Raw genomic sequence first — 20,191 nt, forward strand, 5'->3', positions numbered from 1 at the left:
GAGAGTTCTTCTTCTCCCTCATAGACAAGTTGAAAATCTGTGATTGTGCAAATTCATTTCAAACATCGGACTCCCACTCACACACAAGTTGTCCTCTGCCTCACTGTGAAGTCCACTCTCAGCGTTAGTGCACGGGAAGTCTCAAGTTTCCACATCGCACTTCTGTAAACTGTAAATTGGACCACGTTGGCTTCCCATGGTGATGTCACGAGTTATTCCACACTTACACTTTTAAGTCTTAAACTGTTTTTAGGAAAGAAACACAGAAACTTTCCCCTTCAATCAAAGGAACATAAAAAAACAACCTTCTAGTGTCAAACTCTGCACATAAGCTCTTTAAAGCCAAACCCAGTGGACAGAAAACGAGGTGGTTGATCTCGACCCACATATTCCACACTAAACCAAATCATTTGGTGGAGAGACGAGATGAAGAGGAAAAAATAAGTTACAAAATTCCTATTTTATTCTTAAAATAAACAAAAATGTACAATCACAATGCCAATTTCACTCACTGTTGTCAGGTCTGTTTGTCCCTTAAAAAAAACAACAAAAAACAAAATCAATGATGATCTTTGATAAAACGTACCAGCAAAGTCTAATGGCGTCTCCATTAGACTCAGATTCCTGACAAGCGTTCATGAGAGAAGAAGCATAACGAGAGACAACAACAAGAAGACTTTACATACGAGCCTGGATATCATACATGGTGATCATTAAATAATACAAGATCTCTGGTGTTTGCAACATTACACCAAAGGAAAGGAAAGGAAAGGATGAGCGTCTTAGTTTCTGAGGTGGAAGAAAAAAACAACACAAATAAAAAAGCACATGAGGACAGAATGGGACGTCAGTGCTGCGGTGGCATGTAAACAGTTTTTAAAAGACCATTTCCTGTTAAAATTTGGAAAGAATCCACGACAAATGTGCAGTTACTATGGAGACACTGGATAAATGTGTAACTGGAAAATAAAGCTGTAAAATCACAACAATCTAAAAGGTTTTTATTTGCTTTCTTATGCTTCACCGTACCAGCAAAAATACTTTTCGTTTTGGGCTGCAGCAGTCGGGGAAATGTAGTGTGACATGTTCAATTCCATTAAGTGAGTTCAGAACATCCTCTGCAGAGACGGGGAAAGAGGCACTGCGTGCAAACCTTCAATGAAAAGCTTGAAGTCTGATCCTTGGACAGGGCCATGTTTTTCTCAGCTTTTTCAAATTGGGTTATTATATTACCTATATGCACTGAATATCAGATTGCATGAAAGGAAAAAAAAATAGCTTTTCTTTTTTTAAACAAATACCAACTGCCTTGTGAGATCAGATTCTGGTCCAATGTAAATGGCTTGTTTGGCCAAGTGTTATCCATTCTGCGTGTGTGTGTGTGTGTGTGCGACTCCAGTGGCATTATATCGGCAGAGAGCACCAAAAACCACGAGCCCCGCTGGCAGCCGGCCACAAGTGCTGCTAGAAATAAAACAAGAAATAAGTGCTTTATGAAACAAACATACACAAGTCTCCCATATTTTTCGGTTACCAGTTTGCTGCCAGCAGCTGCATCCAATCACCTCGGTTTTTGCACGTTTTCCTTTTAGAAAAAAAAATATCTCACACAGTAATTTCAGATTGGAAAATATCAGACCTCCCACTCGTCCTGGTGCCACGGAGAGTTTCGATTGTGACACTGGTTGGTTGGTGAGGTTTGTACAAATGTTATTTGGGTAAATCATGTCAACAAAAGCTAAAACACTGGAATAAATAAACGCCTGAAGGAATGTCACAGTCTCTTTAGTCTTCAACTGTGATGTCTCCTTTTCAATCTTAAAGACGGAGAGAGGAGGACAAAGTACCCATGTGTGTCACACACTAAGACAGACTTTTTCAAAGCCATCTCCTGCACATGATATGAAAGCGATAATAGACTTGGCGTGTGTCTCCCTGCGATCTCGACCGATCACCCGAGGATTTCTCCCGTCCTGAGGAGTTCATGTATCACAAACTAACCGAGCCTTACAAAGTCTGACCTGCTGCCTCGGAGCGCACCGCCAGACATGGGGCTGCAATCATCGTCTTCAGGCTCCGTGGCAAATTGTGCATAAAAGCACCGTTTCTTCTTTGGATAAGAAAATACATATGTATGTGAGTGCATGTCAGACTAGACAAACTACAGAAACCAAGCAGACTTTCCCCCAACGGATAATTATTTTCCCCCCATTGAAGCGCTCTTTTATGGTATGTTGCCAAGAGGCACAATACGAGTTATTGCTCAATAAATACCGAAGGTTTAATTCTGAGCCAAATGTGTGTCAACGCCTAGCGAGGATGTCGGGCTCTTAACGTGCTGAGCAGTTAAACTGAAAGTAACACCAGAAGAAACATGTTGCAATACTCTTTGGAAATTACATTTCATATTTGAAACAATTTAAATCTTTGGGTACTACAAAACAATTAGACCTCTCACTCTCTTAAATTACCTATCAAAAGAAAGAAAAAATCGTTTTAACTTAATCATATAGATGCATCAAAAATATTCAGATTACACTTCTTTGCCTCAAGTTTCAAATACAATACATAATTTATGGCTTTATAAGTTAAAACTAAGAAAACGCCTTAATCTACATCGCTTCACCCACAATATACAAGTTAAATTAATTGATTTAAAGCAAATTTACTGTCCATACCACTTAAGGTAACATATGTGTTACTCTCATCACTTGCTACTCAGTGCGTAACTTGCATCTTGATATTGTCGTAGTACAAAAACATGCTCTGCAAAAAGCCTTATTGAAATACAAACACTATACAAAAAAAGGCAGTCTCCTACAAATATTGTTGAAGCATCCCTTAGCTTGTGGATTATAAGAAAAGTGAAATAATGTCTTATCCACTGGGGCCTAGTAAACCAAAACTGTCTTTCTCATTATTGCTGTGAGAATGACTCCCTTTGTAGTGCCTTGGTCAAAACACATTCCAGGAAGACAAGTTCGTACAAGTTTGGTCTTTTTTGTCTCTTTTTTATCTCAACCTTAATTTCCAAGCAAAAGGTAGAGATAGCTGATGAGAGCTCAAAAATCCCCTTTTCAATAAAAAAAGGTTTTGTGCTTTCAAACCATGACCTCAGCTGACTTCCAGTCTCCGCCCCCTGATCTTCTTCAATATGGCCTCCAGACGGCTTCATCCATGCGGCCTCCGGAGTTGAGAACCGTCGGGGAGTTGCTGTGGCTCCCGTCGCCGTCCACGCCTCCCTCCGTCTGGCTGGGCAGGTTGGGGTTCACCAGGGAGGTGCCCGTGGAGGCGCTAGTGCAAGGCGGGATCATGCGGGAGGGTGAGCGATCCCCGCCAGGAACCATAGAGAACTGGTAGGAGCCGGACGAGGCCCCGTAGTAGAGATATGGCGTGCTGCTGGTCTGAAAGGGTCCGCTCTGGCTCTGGGTGGAGCCCGGGTAAGGAGGGGGAAGGTAGGTGTGGTAGTGGGTGCTGCCCAGCGACATGGCGGAGGTGACCGGCGGGGTGTAGGTGAAGGTACCCGGGTAGTGCATCCGAGGGCTGGGGAACCGAGTCTCTGTGAGGGAGGACAGGCCCGGGAACTGACGCTCAAACTGACCAGGGAAGGGGCTCAGGTCGGAGGAACCTAAAGACACAGACACACACACAACATGAATCACTTTCTGACATGAGCAGATATTATTATGAAAGCCTAAATCATTACACTCCTTCACACCAGGTTGTCAGTTTGGATTATGTGATATGTGGCTTTGGACTGTCTCACTATTTAGCACTTTGTCTTGTAGAGTAATTGAATTGAACAAATAAGTCCCTTGATAAATGAAGCGTTAGTTAACTGAATTGTGCGTAATCAGATATTTCAAGTCAGATATGTGTATCAACCAATTTGGATTGTGTCATGGATTTTGTGGCCACACTTATGAAACAGTATTGCCCCATAAATTTTGTTATATCCCTCAACTTCTGGGCTGTGGCTCACTTCATCTCAGGATTGTTGATAACAAACATCAGCAAAGTCCCACGCATGCATATGCTTTAATGTTTACACCTCTGCATATATGTTTGTGTGTGTGTGTGTTGGTGCATGTTTATGTGTATCTATATGACTCTTTATGCATGCAAACACACACTCGGTCGTGCAAACAGAGTGTGTGTGCGTGGGTGGGTGTGTGTGTGTGGGTGGGGTGTGTGTGTGTGTGTGAATACTGTATGCACATAAAAAAGCAGTTGGGATGAATCAGGAGCTGCACATGTGGAAACACTTTGAGCAAGAAACAGTTTCCATGAGATCCATAATGAGGCAGGGCTGAGCTCTGATGTGGCTCCTCTCCTCGCCTCCCATCGGCTCCAGCGTGTGTGTGTATGTGTGTGGGACCGTGTGCACGAACTTGTGCGAGCGTGCGCGTGCGAGAGAGAGCGAGCCGAGAGGGAGCCGCTCCATCTCACCCTCCGTTCCCTCTCTGCGCCTCATCCCTTTAAAAAATATCCCAAAAACCACTAACTGGCTGCGGCGAGCTTCGCGCTGGGCGCAGAGTTTAAGGAGAATAGGAGTCCCCCCTCCCACCACCACCACCACCACCCGCTCCCTCCCTCGCGTCTCCTCTCAGCGGTTTAGTCCAGCCATGGCGCTCTTATCATAAATCACCAGGCGTCTTCCGTGTCACCATGTCTGCTGCGAGAGGACAAGGGGGGGGCGGCGGGGAAGAGGAGGAGGGTAGTGTTTATGTGCAGGGGAGGAATTGTGAGGCCGGTTTGTCGCTAGCGTCAGATAGCATATGCTGCCAATTAGGGCCCTTTAAACTTCCTCTTTCCACAAGATCCGTTTGATTCGGATAGAAATAGTAGGTGATTGTCTCTGCTGCTGATCTCAGACGTGAGCGCCGCTGCTCGATAGACTCCCGACTGCTGCGTTTACCATTCGGACCCTTGTGATGATGAGCCAGGTTCAATTGTATCAATCGAAATGAAACCAGAAGTGAAGCATTGTCTAAATATTTGGGAGGATTTTGCAAGGTTTGGAGCGTCACCTCCAAATGAGGTGTCTGAACTTTTGCAACTGCTTCTTAGCAAATGTCATCTGTGTGTGCGTGGAGGGGGCGGAATGCTGTTTGCACTGGAGCATCCATATCAGCTTCTGCTCATGCTTGTCGGTATGTTCTGTGGCTGGATACTGTTACTGTGCAGCCTGGCGAGGTGTCAACATGATCTGCGGAGATCTGAGAGCCTCAGTCACATCACTTAGGAGGCATTAAGCGCTCGAGGTGTGCGAGCGGGTGAGGGCGGGAGGCGAGGTTTTGGCCTGTGCTTATGCGTGTGCACGTGTCGCTTTGAGAACAAAGCCCAGTGCTCGCGAGATGAAAGCTGAAGGGGGAATACGGGGCTAATCAAAGCTGACAAGGCAGCTGGCTGGATTTTAAACCCTCTCTAATGCAGAGTCACACGGCCGCGTCGCGTAATCACTCACCCTCGCTCGGGGCGCATGCACGCACCCACACACACCCACACACACCCACACACACACCCACACACACCCACACACACAGAGGGTGTAGTTACAAGGAAACAGAAGGAAAAAAAAAGTCGAGCAGGAAAGAAAGCTCACATGGCAGTGAGTCAAACAGGTGTACGGGGGAGAAACTTGTCTGGCGGCACGTAAGGATTGTAAAGGAGGTTTCACATTGGGGGGAAAAACAGAGACAAATTGGAACACAGATGCCGCTGTTATGGCACAACAGATGACTGGCTAATGCAATTACCCAGAATGCCTTGTGAGAGTTCTGTATCGCTATAAAGACACTTTATTTGTCAGTCACGAGCCTGTTATTATCCCTGGGCCTGTTATTACCCATACTCCTCTGGGATCAAAGGCTTGGAATGAGGAAAAAAGGAAACAATCGTTCTTTTCCCCCACTTTAAAGAAAAAGCGCCATCCAAAGCAATCCGCTCGCTGTAAGACACTCGCGCTCTGACGACACGCTTCATTCCCTGCGTTCATTTAAGAAAGAGATAGTTTTTGTTTAAGTTTCTGCTTGTGAGTGTGAAAATGACCAGTGAGAGCGTCTTTCTCTCCCCGATTACAGATGTCTTTCCCCTATATTTAATAAAGAGCATGGTCCTTTAATTTGAGAGCAGGACTTTCGCGTTTAGATTTTGTAACGCCCACTCAAAACCCCAAATAGCCCCTCCTTGTGCTCGAACTGTTCGTTTGCAAAATGTTGTTGCTTGGACAGATTTCCTACACTTTTCTTATGCGTTTGGATTTTTCGGTCAAAATTCCCCAACCAATAGAACGCCAGGTGTAGTGATGACGAATGAAATCATCCTGCCCTCGTTGTTGGTGCATTAGCTTTACTTCTTCGAGAGTCCCGTACGGGCGGTTACTTTAAGCAGGTTCATACAAAAGCTCTATTATTACACCGGCTTCCCGTCGGAAGTAAGGCGAAATGAACACACAACGTGGCATTGTCCCTCCATTGCTTCAGTAAACAAGTGTTATCTGGATTATTTAAGATTATTATTGAGATTCTTTGCAGATGAGACAGTCATAACAGGACAAGCCTGGCTTCACACAGTGGCAGAGAGGTGGTTCTACCTGGCAACCGTCGAGACACGTCGCTGATGGCAGGCAGGCCTGTGCCTCGGCTGGAGGAGAGGGGGGCGGTTGAGTGGACTGAGGGGGAAGCCATGGGACTCAGGTAGGACGGGTACGTCTGTTCATATGACCAGGGAGGAGAGGACTGGGACTGACGAGGGTCTGATGGGGAGAAAAGGAGCGAGGGAGGAAAAGGAGAGGAAAAACAGCCCAGAAAGGGAAAAAAACAGACAGGAAAAGAGAGAAAGAATAATTACCAGTGGCCCTTCATCATTGTTGTCTTTGCTAAACCATGGAGCAAATTGACAATAAGACACACAACAATTGCAGACATTATTAGTGTCCCTGTTTGTACGTGCTTGTGTTCGGAGGTAAGTATCAGTTGGGCGTGTTATGCAACATCCTCTGTAATAACACATAATGTTTACTTTTGAAGAGAAGATCTTCCTGTTTGCCTTATAAAACATTGTGCTTGCAGCTGAGGCACAGAGAGCCTCGCTGGCACACACCCAGGGTGTAAACACGCCGGCAGACTACCATGAAAATAACCATCATGCACACTTCAACGACGTGTCTGTACTGCGGCAGGGTATTGTGAAGACTGATGGATATTGCAATATATGTGAGGTATTTTTAAGTGCTATGATGATGCAATGGACTCATTGGTAGTGATTGAATGTCTGCGATTTCGTCGTCTGACTCACTGGATGTGCACTGTGGGTACAGGCCTGCCGTTGGATATTTCAAGTGAGGATGCTTGCTGTAATTGTTCTTGAACACAGTTCTTGCAATCACACAGTTGACATTCATTTTTTTTTTACTGTTTTGGTGTTTAGTTTTCTTTGCAGGGTTAATAAACCAAAACAAGTTCCCCCTGACGCTATTTTGCAGGAGCACAGTCGATGCAGCTCATCATTGGCTTGTTGTTTTACGGTGTTTTTTTATCCTACTGCAGAATAATAACAGGAGCAGCCAGACCATTCTACAGCGCTGACACAGCACTGTGGAGATGGTGATTCAGTGATTCCCGGTCAGGGGTAATTATAGCCCAGGAGGTGCTTCTGCAGTTGTCAGTGGGCATATGGAAAGAGCTCAACTGAAAGTTACTTTCAGACATGCACTGTGCTCCGGATAATCTCCTGACATTCTCCGAAGGGGCTGTATGTGAGAAAACAAATGTCGGAGTGAGAGCCTCCAGACTTTCCAGAGTTTCTCCTGCCAGCCCCCTAGTTTTTTAGAGATCATTATTACTTTATATTCAGTAAAGTAAAATAAAGTAAAGTAAAATATAATAAAATAGCTACTTTAAATAAATGAATAGTTGATATGATATAGGCAGTGAAAAGGGCCAAAAGATAAATGGCTAAAGTAGACAGCTAAAACTAATAGATAAATAAGTTATTTAAAACAGCTTAACATACATTTTTGAACTACAATTGATATCTAAATTAATGAATAAAACTGCTAAAATGGTTCTCTAAAAGTACTTTTTAATAGTTAGTGAAAGACGATTTTAAAATGAAAGGGGGGGATGAATAGGGCAGTTGAAATAGCTGAATATAATGAATATAGAGCAGAAAAAGTTATTTAAATGAAATGTAAAATTAGAGTAATCGATCATTGTTAAGCATCCAGCTTCTGCCACTCCACGAAGGCGTAAATGAGACGGAGCCGTGGTCGTAAGTCTGACAAAAACATTTTGGGAATCACTCCTCTAATTCATAAATCTGCTCTTGGATATAAAGTTTCCCCTCAGAACATCTTAACCTGAAAAACAGTTGACTCACATGGAATTACTGCACAATCCAGTGCATAATACTCTCCACTCACCACTGCTAAGCTGCTTAACCATCCCGCAAATGATCCGCTAAGTAACACTACAAAGCCACGCCAGAGAGTAACTAAGGGACTAAATGACGACCTGTGACGAGCCTGCAGAAGTGCGGGCGGTCAGGTAACGTCCTGAGCCACGGCAGGTGGTGTTACCTTCGAGGATGTAATTGATAGTGAGTGATGGAGTAGAGAAAGATAGACGATCTTAGAGGCGATGTAACACGCCGCGGAGGGCGTTTCTGTGGCAGAAACCGCTGGGATGTACCCGATGGCTCCAGTTGGGGTTTGATATTTCACCTCCCACACAGCAAATGCTTTTGATTGTGACTCAGCTTGTTACTCAACCTGCTGGATGATTCCATAAAACCGTTTGGGACACCAACGGCATTTGGCTCCAATATTCCAATATTAACCAGATTAAAGATCAAGAGTTTAAATAGGACTCTACCATGTAAGCAGCATTTTCTGATGAACTTGTGATGTACATTGTAGATGTTCCACCTTCTTATTGAATTCTTAAACAATGTTAGCATGTGTGTAGTTTGGGTGAAAAACATAAAATGTTTTAAAAAAGCTGTCATTCTTAAATGCAAACATAAAATATAGACCGATTTCAAATCCTTAGCATCTGCAAAGGTTGTGCAGCAAAAGCATTTTGTATTTTAAACTTATTTCAATGACACACGGCACTAGAGTCAGTGTTGACCCCTAATAACGTAATCTCAGAGGTCGGAGTTCACAGAACAATGAGCTAATAGACTCAACAGTGTGGATGCTTGCTGTTATGGTTCTAGAACCCAGTCCGCTCACCTGTTATCTGCGTCTGACCCTGCGGGTTGAAGGAGTTGGGCCCTGTGTTGAGATTTGGCCGAGGGCCCTGATTGGGCACGGTGACCCTCACCCTCATCCTCTCCAGCTCACTGAGGCGGTCGGAGAAGAGGCCCGCCTTGGGAGGGTCCTCGAGCTTTTGACGATGCCCTGCAGACACAAAAAACAAGTTCTTCATTAGAGGAGAAAGTCACCGACGGGAGCCGGGCTGTAATAAAACACAAGGTGTTATTAGATTTATTAGACATCAGTGTTTACATTGTTATTACTTATGTGAAGTTGCATGCAAAACATCATTTATCTGACTGATGACACTCAACTCTGGGTGATTAATGATCACAGTTTGTCAGCTGTCTCAGCCAACAGCTCGTCAGTTATACTTTCTAATGTGCTTTTAATGACTCAGGCCTTCTGTGTGCCATACCTCACTTTGTAAACACAAGCTCAACAAAGACCAGCTTTTGGGAGTGGGATGCTACATCCTCCTAATTAACAAAGACTTTAATCTAATATCATCTTGTATGAGGGAAAAAGAGAGAGTTAAGAGAGATGGATCCCAAGAGTGAGAAATTGCATGTACGCAAGTTTTAACCTGAGGCTTCTTCCTCAGGTAAACACAAGCTCTCACGCCATTCCCCAATTATCCCCACAGGAGTCGTAACTTATGCCAAATGTATTTTACTTGTTCTTTTCCTGCATTCCTCTGCTGATCATTTTACACCCTTTATATCCCTGATTCTATTCTAATCAGCCTTTCAGGGCCATAACTCGATTACAGTACACAGAGATCGTGCAGCCTTGTCTTATAATGGGAACCAATGCGAAACCTGCCCATGGGCCCAGGTGTAGACAGTAGTTTTTCAAAGGTGGAGTTAACACAGAGGCCTGTGCACACACGCCGTGACTGTGTCAGTGTGTCTGTCTGATCTCGCACTGGTTTCTCTGTAAAGGTGGTAAAGTAAATATCAAACAGAGGTAGAGCAGAAACTCCTGATGTGCTTGGCACAGCTCCAGCTGGCTCGGGCAAAAACAACGAGCTTCTTCAGAATCCTGCTCAACCTGTCTGGGCTGGGAACAAAGGCCTGGCACTACACCTATAGAGCAAGGGTGGGTGTTATGGACAGAGCGGGAGACGGAAAGGAAAATGGAGAGAAGAGGAGAGGAGAGGGAGGGGAGAAATCATCATTTGCTTTACTGAGGCATCATTATAAAGACCACAGAAAGCTGCTCAGTGTGGGTCCTTGTGGGCTAATAGTTTAACATGTGTATAATAACCCCCTTCCTCAGCTGGGGAGCTTTGCTAGATGCCTCCCTCTCTGTTTCTGCATATTTCCTGTCACTTTCACTGTCAAATAAAAACTAGAAGGGCACTCAGAGAGTACATTACTCCCCCAAGGCCTAACAGTCCCCTGATGAAACCACATTTCAATTCATTAGATCTGGATGTTCATTTGCATCAAATTGAACACACACACATCAGTCCCCTAAACATACATGATTTTTTTCATCATGATCCACGAATTATTCTCTGATAAATCTATGAAAATATTGAAAAACAACCTATCCGACAATGGTAAATAAAGTGGGAAAAAATCCTGTATCCGCCCCCTGATCCTGTCCATAGATTTTGCATCATCCTGCTTAAAAACCAAACAAGTAAACGCTAATAAAACATAATCTCCTTGGAGGTTATGACACAAAAAAAAGTCATTTAAAATCCGCCTCATCTTCTTCAGCGAAGCAATTTTCCACGACTGCAACATGTCAGCCCCAGAAATGCTTTTATAAACCATATGACTCTTCACAACAACTCAATTTATTCTGGAACAAATGTTTGGAATTTTAATAGCAAATACCGCTGCTGTGAAATGAGACATGAGAGTGGCGGCAGTGAGAAATCAGCTGGTGACAGACCACGATTTTTTATTGCGATGACGTTACTGGATTGGCATCATCCAGTTGAAAATAAACAGGCCATCTCATCATCTGCTCCTTAACATAGCCGCTCTGGAACCTAAAATAATATCGGCTACTCGAAAACCTCTCCTCATTGAGGACTTTATAACAAAATTCATGTCCATATTTCATTAATAATATTTCTCCATCCTTCCTGAGGATAATTTGTACCTCTCGCTGGCATTTATCATCTCTCTGCACAAGCTGTGCCCAGTCAATCATAGCGTTTCCATTTTCAACAGACCGAATTTCTATTCTAAAAAAGCCTCGGGACACAGTGCGGGCTTTGTGCGCGGGCCGTCTCCTAGTGATGGGAATAAATAGCGATGGGAGGCCGAGGGGAGATGAGGGGAGACGGACACGGGGGGGGGGAGGAGCGGCACATGGAGAGGAAGAGACCCTGATGACCAGTAAATTAAGAGCTCTAGATGGGTCAGGAGACACGGGCTCTGTGAAGAGTGCTGAGCACAGAGAACAGCGAATGGTGAAACAGTTAGAGAGCGTTTGACGCGTTGGAGGAAGATCCTGAAAATACAGACAGACATTAACCTGTATATTTAAAAAGATGAAGACGATTCCGATGCCCACAACAAGTCAAATTTAATGTCACAGTGCCACTAACTCTCAGCTTCCACCCTGGACGATCATTCCGTCAAACACACCTATGGATGCAACCGTGTTGTTTCTCCTTAAGGAATGCAGCATGTCAACCACCACATTAAGGACCACTTTACACTGCAAACAGCTCGACCTCAACTCCATTAGTTTAGCAGGCCCTGACAGTAAATACAGTTTTTCATGGCTTAATTACACCTTTTAAATGACAACTGTTGCCAAACACAAGACGTCTCAGCTGTTTTATCGGAACCTTAGCAGGGTGGAGGAACGAGCCGGGGGTATTTAAAGGAGCGGGAAAAGGCGGATGATTTCACTGCCGTAGGGAAAGTCCCTGAGATTCCCATCATCCCTGTGAAAACAGCGGAGATTTTTGATAGCGCCTGCCACTTCCCTGCCCAGCCAGCGGCCGGAAACATGGACAGATTCAGACCAGATGTGAGCACACACACACACACACACACACACACCCATGAATAGATGCAAACACAAGTCTGCACATGCAATCATGCACATTTGCACATATGGATGGTGCATATTCATGTGCGCACACACCCACATACACACTGACTTATAAAAGATTAACCATGATTAGATAACACCTCTGTCGATGGTATCTGTAATCACACAGTTGCTCGCTGATCCTGGAACAGTATTATTTCAGCTGTCCAAGATACATATGTCTGGATTCAACTCAGCCCTACTGATCTGATAACAGTTAGTAAGAGCAAGTAGGCAAACAGACTATAAGTCTTGTGCAATTAATGGCAGCATTAGATTGGATCTGAGCCTGAGCGCAGACGTCTTTGATGGATGGTTAACTGCTGCTTCATATGTCCCAGTTCAAAATATTCCTCAAACAACCCAGTTTCTTAATCTATTGGACGGCTCGTGTTTGGGATCATACATGTCAAGGGTAACTGGTTCCAAGGGCTAAAATGTCTAAAGGAACTGTTTGACATTTTGTGAAATATGCTAATTCACTCTCTTGCCAAGCGTTAGATGAGAAGATTAGAAAAATATGAAACTGCAGGGGGGAAACAGCTCTCCTGGCTTTGCCTAAAGATAATAAAATTCATTTTATGTGCAGATTAAACAAACATACACAATGTGTTGATTAGTGAGGTTTAGAGGTGGTTGTAGGAGGATTTAGTTCCTTTTAGTCAGAGCCAGACAAGCTGTTTCCATTCTTTAACATCTCAGAGATACAGCTTCATATTTACCGTACGCTCACCAAGAAGATGTTTCCACAATGTCGACCTACTTCTTTTAAGTACCGCCTCCCCCCCATCGACACATCAAGTTTCAGCTAACGTCGCAGACACGTCAATGGGAAATTCTCCTGCCTGTTGCCTGACTAAGTAACACGTGAGGAAAATGCGGAGTGCCAGAAAATCCTGTATAAATGGGATAATTTATAAATTTTGTGTCACGTCATGCCCTCGAAGCCCTTCAGGCTGGTTTATGATCACTGGGTGAGCTCAAATGAGTGTATCTTTGGGGCTGATTCAGAAAAACCCCCGTGCTCATGGAGCCTGAGTTGAATCAGCCAGTCTGTGTTTGTATGCGTATGTGTGTGTGTGTGTGTGTCAGTCATCTAACGGTGGAGCAGCCAGTAAAGTCGATGAATGAATGCACTGGGTCCATATTTCACTTTTTTATTCGGGAGCCCTCACAGTGGTCATGTTGTTTTTTGCGAACGGTCAGAAACAATGAATTATTTCAGGTGGCAATCTGAAGCTGGCAGAATCCGTCTCGAGAGGAAAAGGGCATGAGTTGGTGACAGCCAGACGCCCGTCTACCATGGGGGTCTGGTAAGAGAGAGGAGAGCGAGAGAGGGAAGAAAATAATAGAAACAGAAATGGAAAAAAAATGAGAAAGAGAGAGAGATGGGAGAGGAGGCATGGGAGATGAGGCAGCAAGCGAAGGAGAGAAGGAGAAAGAGGGAGCCAGGCTGTCGTGGAGCGCTGCCAGCCGTCTGTGTGGTCCATGCGTTCCAGCCTGGAGGAAGCAAGCCAGGCGAGGGAAGGGCGCGCACACACACACACACACACACACACAGCTATTCTCAAAGGTGATACATTTATTGAAAGAAAAAATACTTTGTATTCACACATTTGTATCATATTGTCTATAGTTTAAAGGGCACACACACACACACAGTCGTGTGTGTGGTTTTCAGACAGTGTCCCTCTGCACCTCTCCGCTCACATTTAAGTGTTTTGATTCAGAACAGGGAAGAACAAATCCCTCAGAGATGTTTTCGTTGGAGCTCAGAGTCGACCAATCAGAGCCAACTCCTTTCTTAACCTTTATCTCTTTTTATACATTATGTTCATTATGCATCATATTCACTTTCTGCTTCTCTTCCTCGTTCTTTATTCATTCGTCTCTCTCTCTCTCTCTCTCTCTCTCTCTCTCCCTCTCTCTCCCTCCCTCCCTCTCCCTCCCTCCCTGCCTCCCACTGAATGATTTTGTGTTTTGCGTTGTCGAGGCCTTGGCACCTCTTCAAGGAACTTCATGAGACATTCAACTGACTGACTGCCTCTGGAAAAGCCTGAAGTCTTTTTTTTCCTCTTCTTTCTTTTCCCCCCTTCCTCCCTCCCTCCCTTCGTCTTTTCATTCCTTTTCCTCCTGATGTTTGGGTGAGTTTTATTTGTCCGGGTCCCATTGTTAAAAGCTGCTTCGAGCAAGGCAGCAGCAGATAGGTGGGTGTGTGTCTGTGTGTGTATGTCTGTGACGGACAAAAGACTACTGACTCTTCTAAAATCCCCTTTAATTACCATTGATGCCGTACAAAAGCATATTCTATTTTTTGGACAGACTGCTGGAGGCAGTAGCTGACAAGGCATGATAATCCACAGACATAAAGTGACTCATATTACTGTACATAATTCAAGAAAATGAAATGATAGCTATCTGACATCATCTAAATATTGTTGAAGAATGTAATTAGCATCCGTGTGGATCTTAGCATTTAGTTTTGAGCATAAACGTCCTTTGTAAGAAATAAAGCATGGGCCTTACAGCAGGTAATTGCACCCTACGAGTGCTTGTAACAGCCTTTGTGTGTGTGATGACAATGTTCAACGGCCCTTTTGGTGATGATAGACATGTTAATGGGAGGATCTCACTTACTCATACTATTTCTTGCCTGGCAGTATGATGGCAGTCTTATTTCAGGAGTTTTAATATGGTGCTGCCTGGCAACCACTCCAATAAAGTTGCTTAGGTGTGTGGGTGTATGTCTGAGTGCATGCAGTGGAAACATGCATCATCCTCTTCTGCCGATTTAATTTGTGGTGTACCTCAAGGCTCTGCTTTAGACGCACTATTGTTTTCTCTTTAAATGGGGACGTTATTGTCAAATATAATATTAATCCATGGGACTCTTTGGCTTTGTCTTGATTCAGATCTTACTTAAGAGGTCTTACATGGTTCATGTTAATGCAGATGACACCCAAATGTATGTATCAATAACTCCTTGAATTAATGGGGATTTTCTCACTCTCATTGACTGCCTTACTGAGATTAAGTGCTAGATGTCCAAAACTTTTCTTCAGCAAAAACTAAAGATAATCTTATCCACTTTTCCAAACTTCACTCACTACATACACTCATGACAACCTTGGCTGTCACTGCTAAAGTCAAGAAGGTTGTATAGTCCTTCTTTTCTCAATTTTTTGGGATCAAAAACCAGATCTCTTTTCTCCTCTACAGACCTGGAGAAAAGTTTCCACTTTTTATCCCATTAAAACTACTAATTGTTTGAGAAAATTGCTGATCACATTTGGGGTTAAATTAGGTCTAGGACTCAAAATACAACTTTCAACTTCTAACACTTTGTGAGCTGGTCCACTGCCTGAGGTCCTCTGGTGAGGTTCTCCTGGCTGTTCAAAGGTCCAGGTAAGTTACAAGACTTGACGGAGCTTTTGCTGAGTGGGCTCCACAGCTTTGAAATTCCTCACTGACACAACTTAAGACTTGCTGCCTGCACAAAGTCACTATGCATGCATTTTCAAGCTGAACATTTCTTGCCTGCTATTAGCCATCGTATTTTCTTGGGCAATTTTACATTTCATTTAATTTTTTTTGGTACAAATGTGCGCTAGTATAGAGATCTGCATAAGAAATTATTGTGTGTACGTGTACGTATGAGTATGTGTGTGTGCAAATGGGTTTCTTAAACCACTAATATTGTCTACAGACCTGTGAGTAACCAGGGCCTCTTCACCAGACTTGTTAACACCCTGACCAAAACCGAAACAAAACACGACCCCTTTCCTGAGTCCAGAACCCCCCAGACCCAGCAGCTTTAAACACCAGAGACCATGCCTGACCGCTAACCTTCACCACTGACAGACAACACACACACGACCCAGAATTACGCAAAGTAACCACTGCAATATGCAGCAGCAAGACACAGTACATGTGACGCCATAATGGTTTTTGTCACCTCCTATGTTTGTCTGTCAACAATTAACTATAATGAGAACAGTGGGTTTGGACAGAAAGCCTTGTATATTGTGTTAATACAGCTCAGCTATTATCGCTCAGGAAGTTTGTCTCAGCTGGCTGCAGCCACCTTTAGGAGCAGCTGAAAGGAGACAGAACCACCTATAAAAGCATATTGGTTTAAGCAACCACTCCCTGTCTATTAGTTTAAAATGACATTTAATGAGGCCTATTAGTTTTGCTCCAAATCAGCAGTGTGGCTACACTAGACACTAGACTAATGACATCAATAACACACACACACACAGTCTCTGAAATGTTATGTGTCTGCACACATGCAGACCCAGGCGCTGGGCGACAGAAATACATGCGTCGGCAATCATATCTTCATGAGCAAACAGACATGCACATGCCTACATGCATGAACACACACACGCACACGTCTACAAACACACTTGTTGAGTTGTTGGTGCAGTGGCGAACCACAGGGTAACCAAGAGCTGTCAAGCGATTAAGCACAATGTGAACCACAGAAACCGAGTTAGCCTCCTGCTAATAGCACAGTGGCCAGAGGGACCTGACTAACCACTTACCATACTCACACACACACACACACACACACACACACACACACACACACACACACACACACACACACACACACACACACACACACACACACACACACAGGAAAATCATACCACAGATCTTTAAACTAGGCCTCACTGATATTCGTCACTCTAACCACCCAATTAATTAGTTAAAGCTCGATGCCACAGTTCAGAGATATGAGCCCCCTTCATTCATGGGTGGTCCATCTTTATTCCCCCTCTTATATTAGATGAGGAACCCCTGGGGGAAATGACATCCCTCAGGAAGACTCATATGGCTACCATAAGTCTTATCAAACACATATACACAAAATGTCCTTCCTGAACGAGGCACCGCAACCACGCGAGTCATTAACAGGGAGCAAAAGTGTCAGAAAACACTCAACAAAAACAGAGAGTGGTGATTTATTTGAGCTTTTCACACCGATCTGCAGCCCAAATTGAAATCCAGTGTTATTGTCAGTGTATTTTCCACAAACAACACAGTGTTTTTACAGCGCAGGGCCACAGAGTGCCAGTGTATGTCAACTTTAAGACAGCCTACTGTTCTTTCTCTGTGTGGACCTCTCCCTTAGGGGCCCAGTGTACCACAGGCCTCCTAATTACCCACTCGTTTAACACAAAATAGAGCTGTAATGGCCGACAAAGCCCCCCATGTGTCAATGAAGCGTTCACAGATTGAATCGCAGTCCTGGAGACAGCCGGTGCTCTCAGCTCTGAGGCCTCCTCCGTGCTGAAACGTGGAGGGCTTGAGAGGGCACATGTGTGTTTTGCCACCCTCTGAACTCGGCTTAATGACCCCTGAGATTGAGACGTGTTTTGGCTGTAGTTTCTGGGTAAATTACACCGGCGCTGCAATTCTGACCACTTAACGGCGAACTAAAGAAGTTCAGGGGTTACGTATGATGACATAGTCTTTATTGCTTAAATTACTGTCCTGAGACTGAAGTTAAAACATACAAACTTTAACTTTAAAGCTTTCTACCAGACCACAAATTGAGCAAATACAAGGGAAGAACAGTGGATAAAAGTGCAAAGTCTCCTCCCCTCACCTGACACCATCAGCTATAGTTCTGCCTATATGTAGTTTAGTGTCTCAGTCTAACATCCATTAAGGCTTTATGAAAAGACTTTGTTGAGACCATCTTCAGCTCTTCTAAACAAATCCTTCCTCCGGCTCATCTGCTCGCCACCAAACAACAGGACTTGTTTGAAAGTCATCTGAAGGGGGACGGCAGATGCACAGGAAATGCTTTTGATCAAACAACATGGCTCAAGAGCGCCCAGCGATGGAGGGGAAATAGTGGGTGTGATTGTGAGTACATGTGCGTTTGAGGACAAGCATGTGCCTTTGTTTCTGGGTGCGTGTTGATGAGCACTGCATGTCTATTGTGTGAGGCGGTTTTTGGCACCACGGGCAGGTTTCCTACAACAGAGACTGATGGTGGTACTAATCCGACTGTCTCCTAGCTCCTCTGTGTCTCTGTGCGTCCTGGTGCCACATGTAATGGGGGCCGCCGGGCGGGTATGATGAATATGTTTCTTTTTTTTTTTTTATGAATAGGGAGGAGGATTTAGGAAACAGCTGCATGCCAGACCAGTTGGCACTGACGGTTATAGTAAAGTTTTTTTTTCCTCCTCAGTTGTTTTTATATGGCCCATTAAAAGGAGCTGATGCTAGCACTCTGCTACCCAGTGTACCCTCTCGGGAATATTCGGCCTCGCGTTTTATTCCTCTTCCTTTTCTCAAACCGTCACATGGGAGGCTGAGCTGTTTTTTCACCGGTCAGTGGTCAACTTAAATAGCAGTTGATTACTTATTAACAAAATCCCAACTTCTAACAGAATATGTTTATTTTGTTAATTAAGCCGTTTTATTACACTCTCATCGTTTTAGCTGGGCATGTGCTGCCATTGGCTAGCTGCAGAGTCAGACACAACCACAGCTTAGTTAAAAGGACAAGCTTAGAAACACAGCTAAGTCTGTACTAAGAGTTTTTCAGGGTCTTTGGAGGAAGCTTTTAGAAAATTAGAAACACAATTATGCTGATGATGTCATCATGTTTATCTCAGCTTGGGCATGAGACTTAAAATTTGAGCATTTATTAAAAGCTGGAGGTGTGGCCTTTGACTGAAGTGGGCATTTACAAGGCAGAGAGGGTCTAATTAAAGACGCTGTTGTGGTGCATTGTGGGGAATGTAGGAAGCAGTGTTTCTGGAGACTGACCCACAGAGGCGATAATACAAATAAGCATATTTAGACTCCTAATGCTTTGATTTTAAACATGCTTTTTGCATCTGAGTCCCCAAACATGTATGTTCACCCTTTCAAGGCACATTAAGAAGATGAAATATGGATCATGCATATTCCCATAGTGTATTAGCGTGCAGTTGTACTCACTCCTGGGCTCACGCGGTCCGTCCACGGTGACCTTTATGGCTCGGTGGTAAGTGGCCACTTGTGGTGGGTTAGTGAATACTGTGATTGTCAGCATGAAGCTCTTGCCTGTGGTGACATCAAACAACATCAAATGACATACCATCTGCAGAGACAATGACCTGCATTCATTGCTAAACCATCCCTAAGTCACAAGTGTGGTTGTGATCACATAATAGCCAATACAAACTGGGGAAAATCGACTTTTAGAGGAGTAACGACAATATCGGCTGTTTGAGAGGCTCTATTTAGGTTTTTTGGCAGAGCCTAAATGGAATATTAACTAGAGGACCCAGTATATTGTTATCCAGAGTTTCTCCCTGTCTAACACTGTGTGAGTGGGCGAGAGGCATTTTAATAGTCACTTCCTTTCTCGATAATCCCCAGCAGTTGCTGCCTTGGGGTTAAGTGTGTCTCTGTGCAAGTGTGCATGTTCCTGTGTGTGTGCACGAGGAATGCTATGAATCAGAACGCAGCAGCCAAGTCCGCAGCAGCATTAACGTATGAGGTATGCAGACGCGTCACGTAACCAAGGCTACGAGACGCAAACTGGAAGTGTGTGGGGGGGGGCAGGTAGCTACAGCGACTCATCGGAGCAGCTGTCCATTCAGTCGGAGCCATCCACCCGCGTGCATCCCCATCCTCTTCCGTTCCACACTGTAGCTCACTCTAAACATGCCTTTCACGGCAGCCATGAGATATGTTGGGGAGATAGCACATCACAGATGCAACAGGTGTCCCACATACCTGGTTGGAGGGCCATGTGGGTGCAGCAGAGTCAGCGATCTGCGATAAAAGTGGGACAACCGGTGCGTCACCTCCCTGCGCTCCCTCCCATCATCGCTGCTGTCATGTGCTACC

The 20,191-nt window shown here is 44.3% G+C and overlaps 1 protein-coding gene across 3 annotated transcripts in view; it reads right to left on the bottom strand.

The window, feature by feature from the left end:
- Window positions 1-441: 441 nt before the first annotated feature.
- Window positions 442-20,191, bottom strand: part of runx2b (RUNX family transcription factor 2b) — a 41,088-nt gene continuing 21,338 nt past the window's right edge. For 2 of the 3 annotated variants that reach the window (XM_035144249.2, XM_035144251.1), the window contains 4 exons: window positions 19,295-19,399; window positions 9,239-9,406; window positions 6,596-6,757; window positions 442-3,628 (listed from right to left, as the gene is read on the bottom strand). In XM_035144249.2, coding sequence (XP_035000140.1) covers window positions 3,150-3,628; window positions 6,596-6,757; window positions 9,239-9,406; window positions 19,295-19,399 — 914 coding nt within the window. In that variant the 3' untranslated portion in view covers window positions 442-3,149. The remainder of the gene's footprint in view (window positions 3,629-6,595; window positions 6,758-9,238; window positions 9,407-19,294; window positions 19,400-20,191) is intronic. The other variant, XM_035144252.2, reaches the window with a different exon arrangement.

Source organism: Hippoglossus stenolepis, chromosome 20 (genome assembly GCF_022539355.2).
Source record: "Hippoglossus stenolepis isolate QCI-W04-F060 chromosome 20, HSTE1.2, whole genome shotgun sequence".
NCBI classification, from domain to species: Eukaryota; Metazoa; Chordata; class Actinopteri; order Pleuronectiformes; family Pleuronectidae; genus Hippoglossus; species Hippoglossus stenolepis.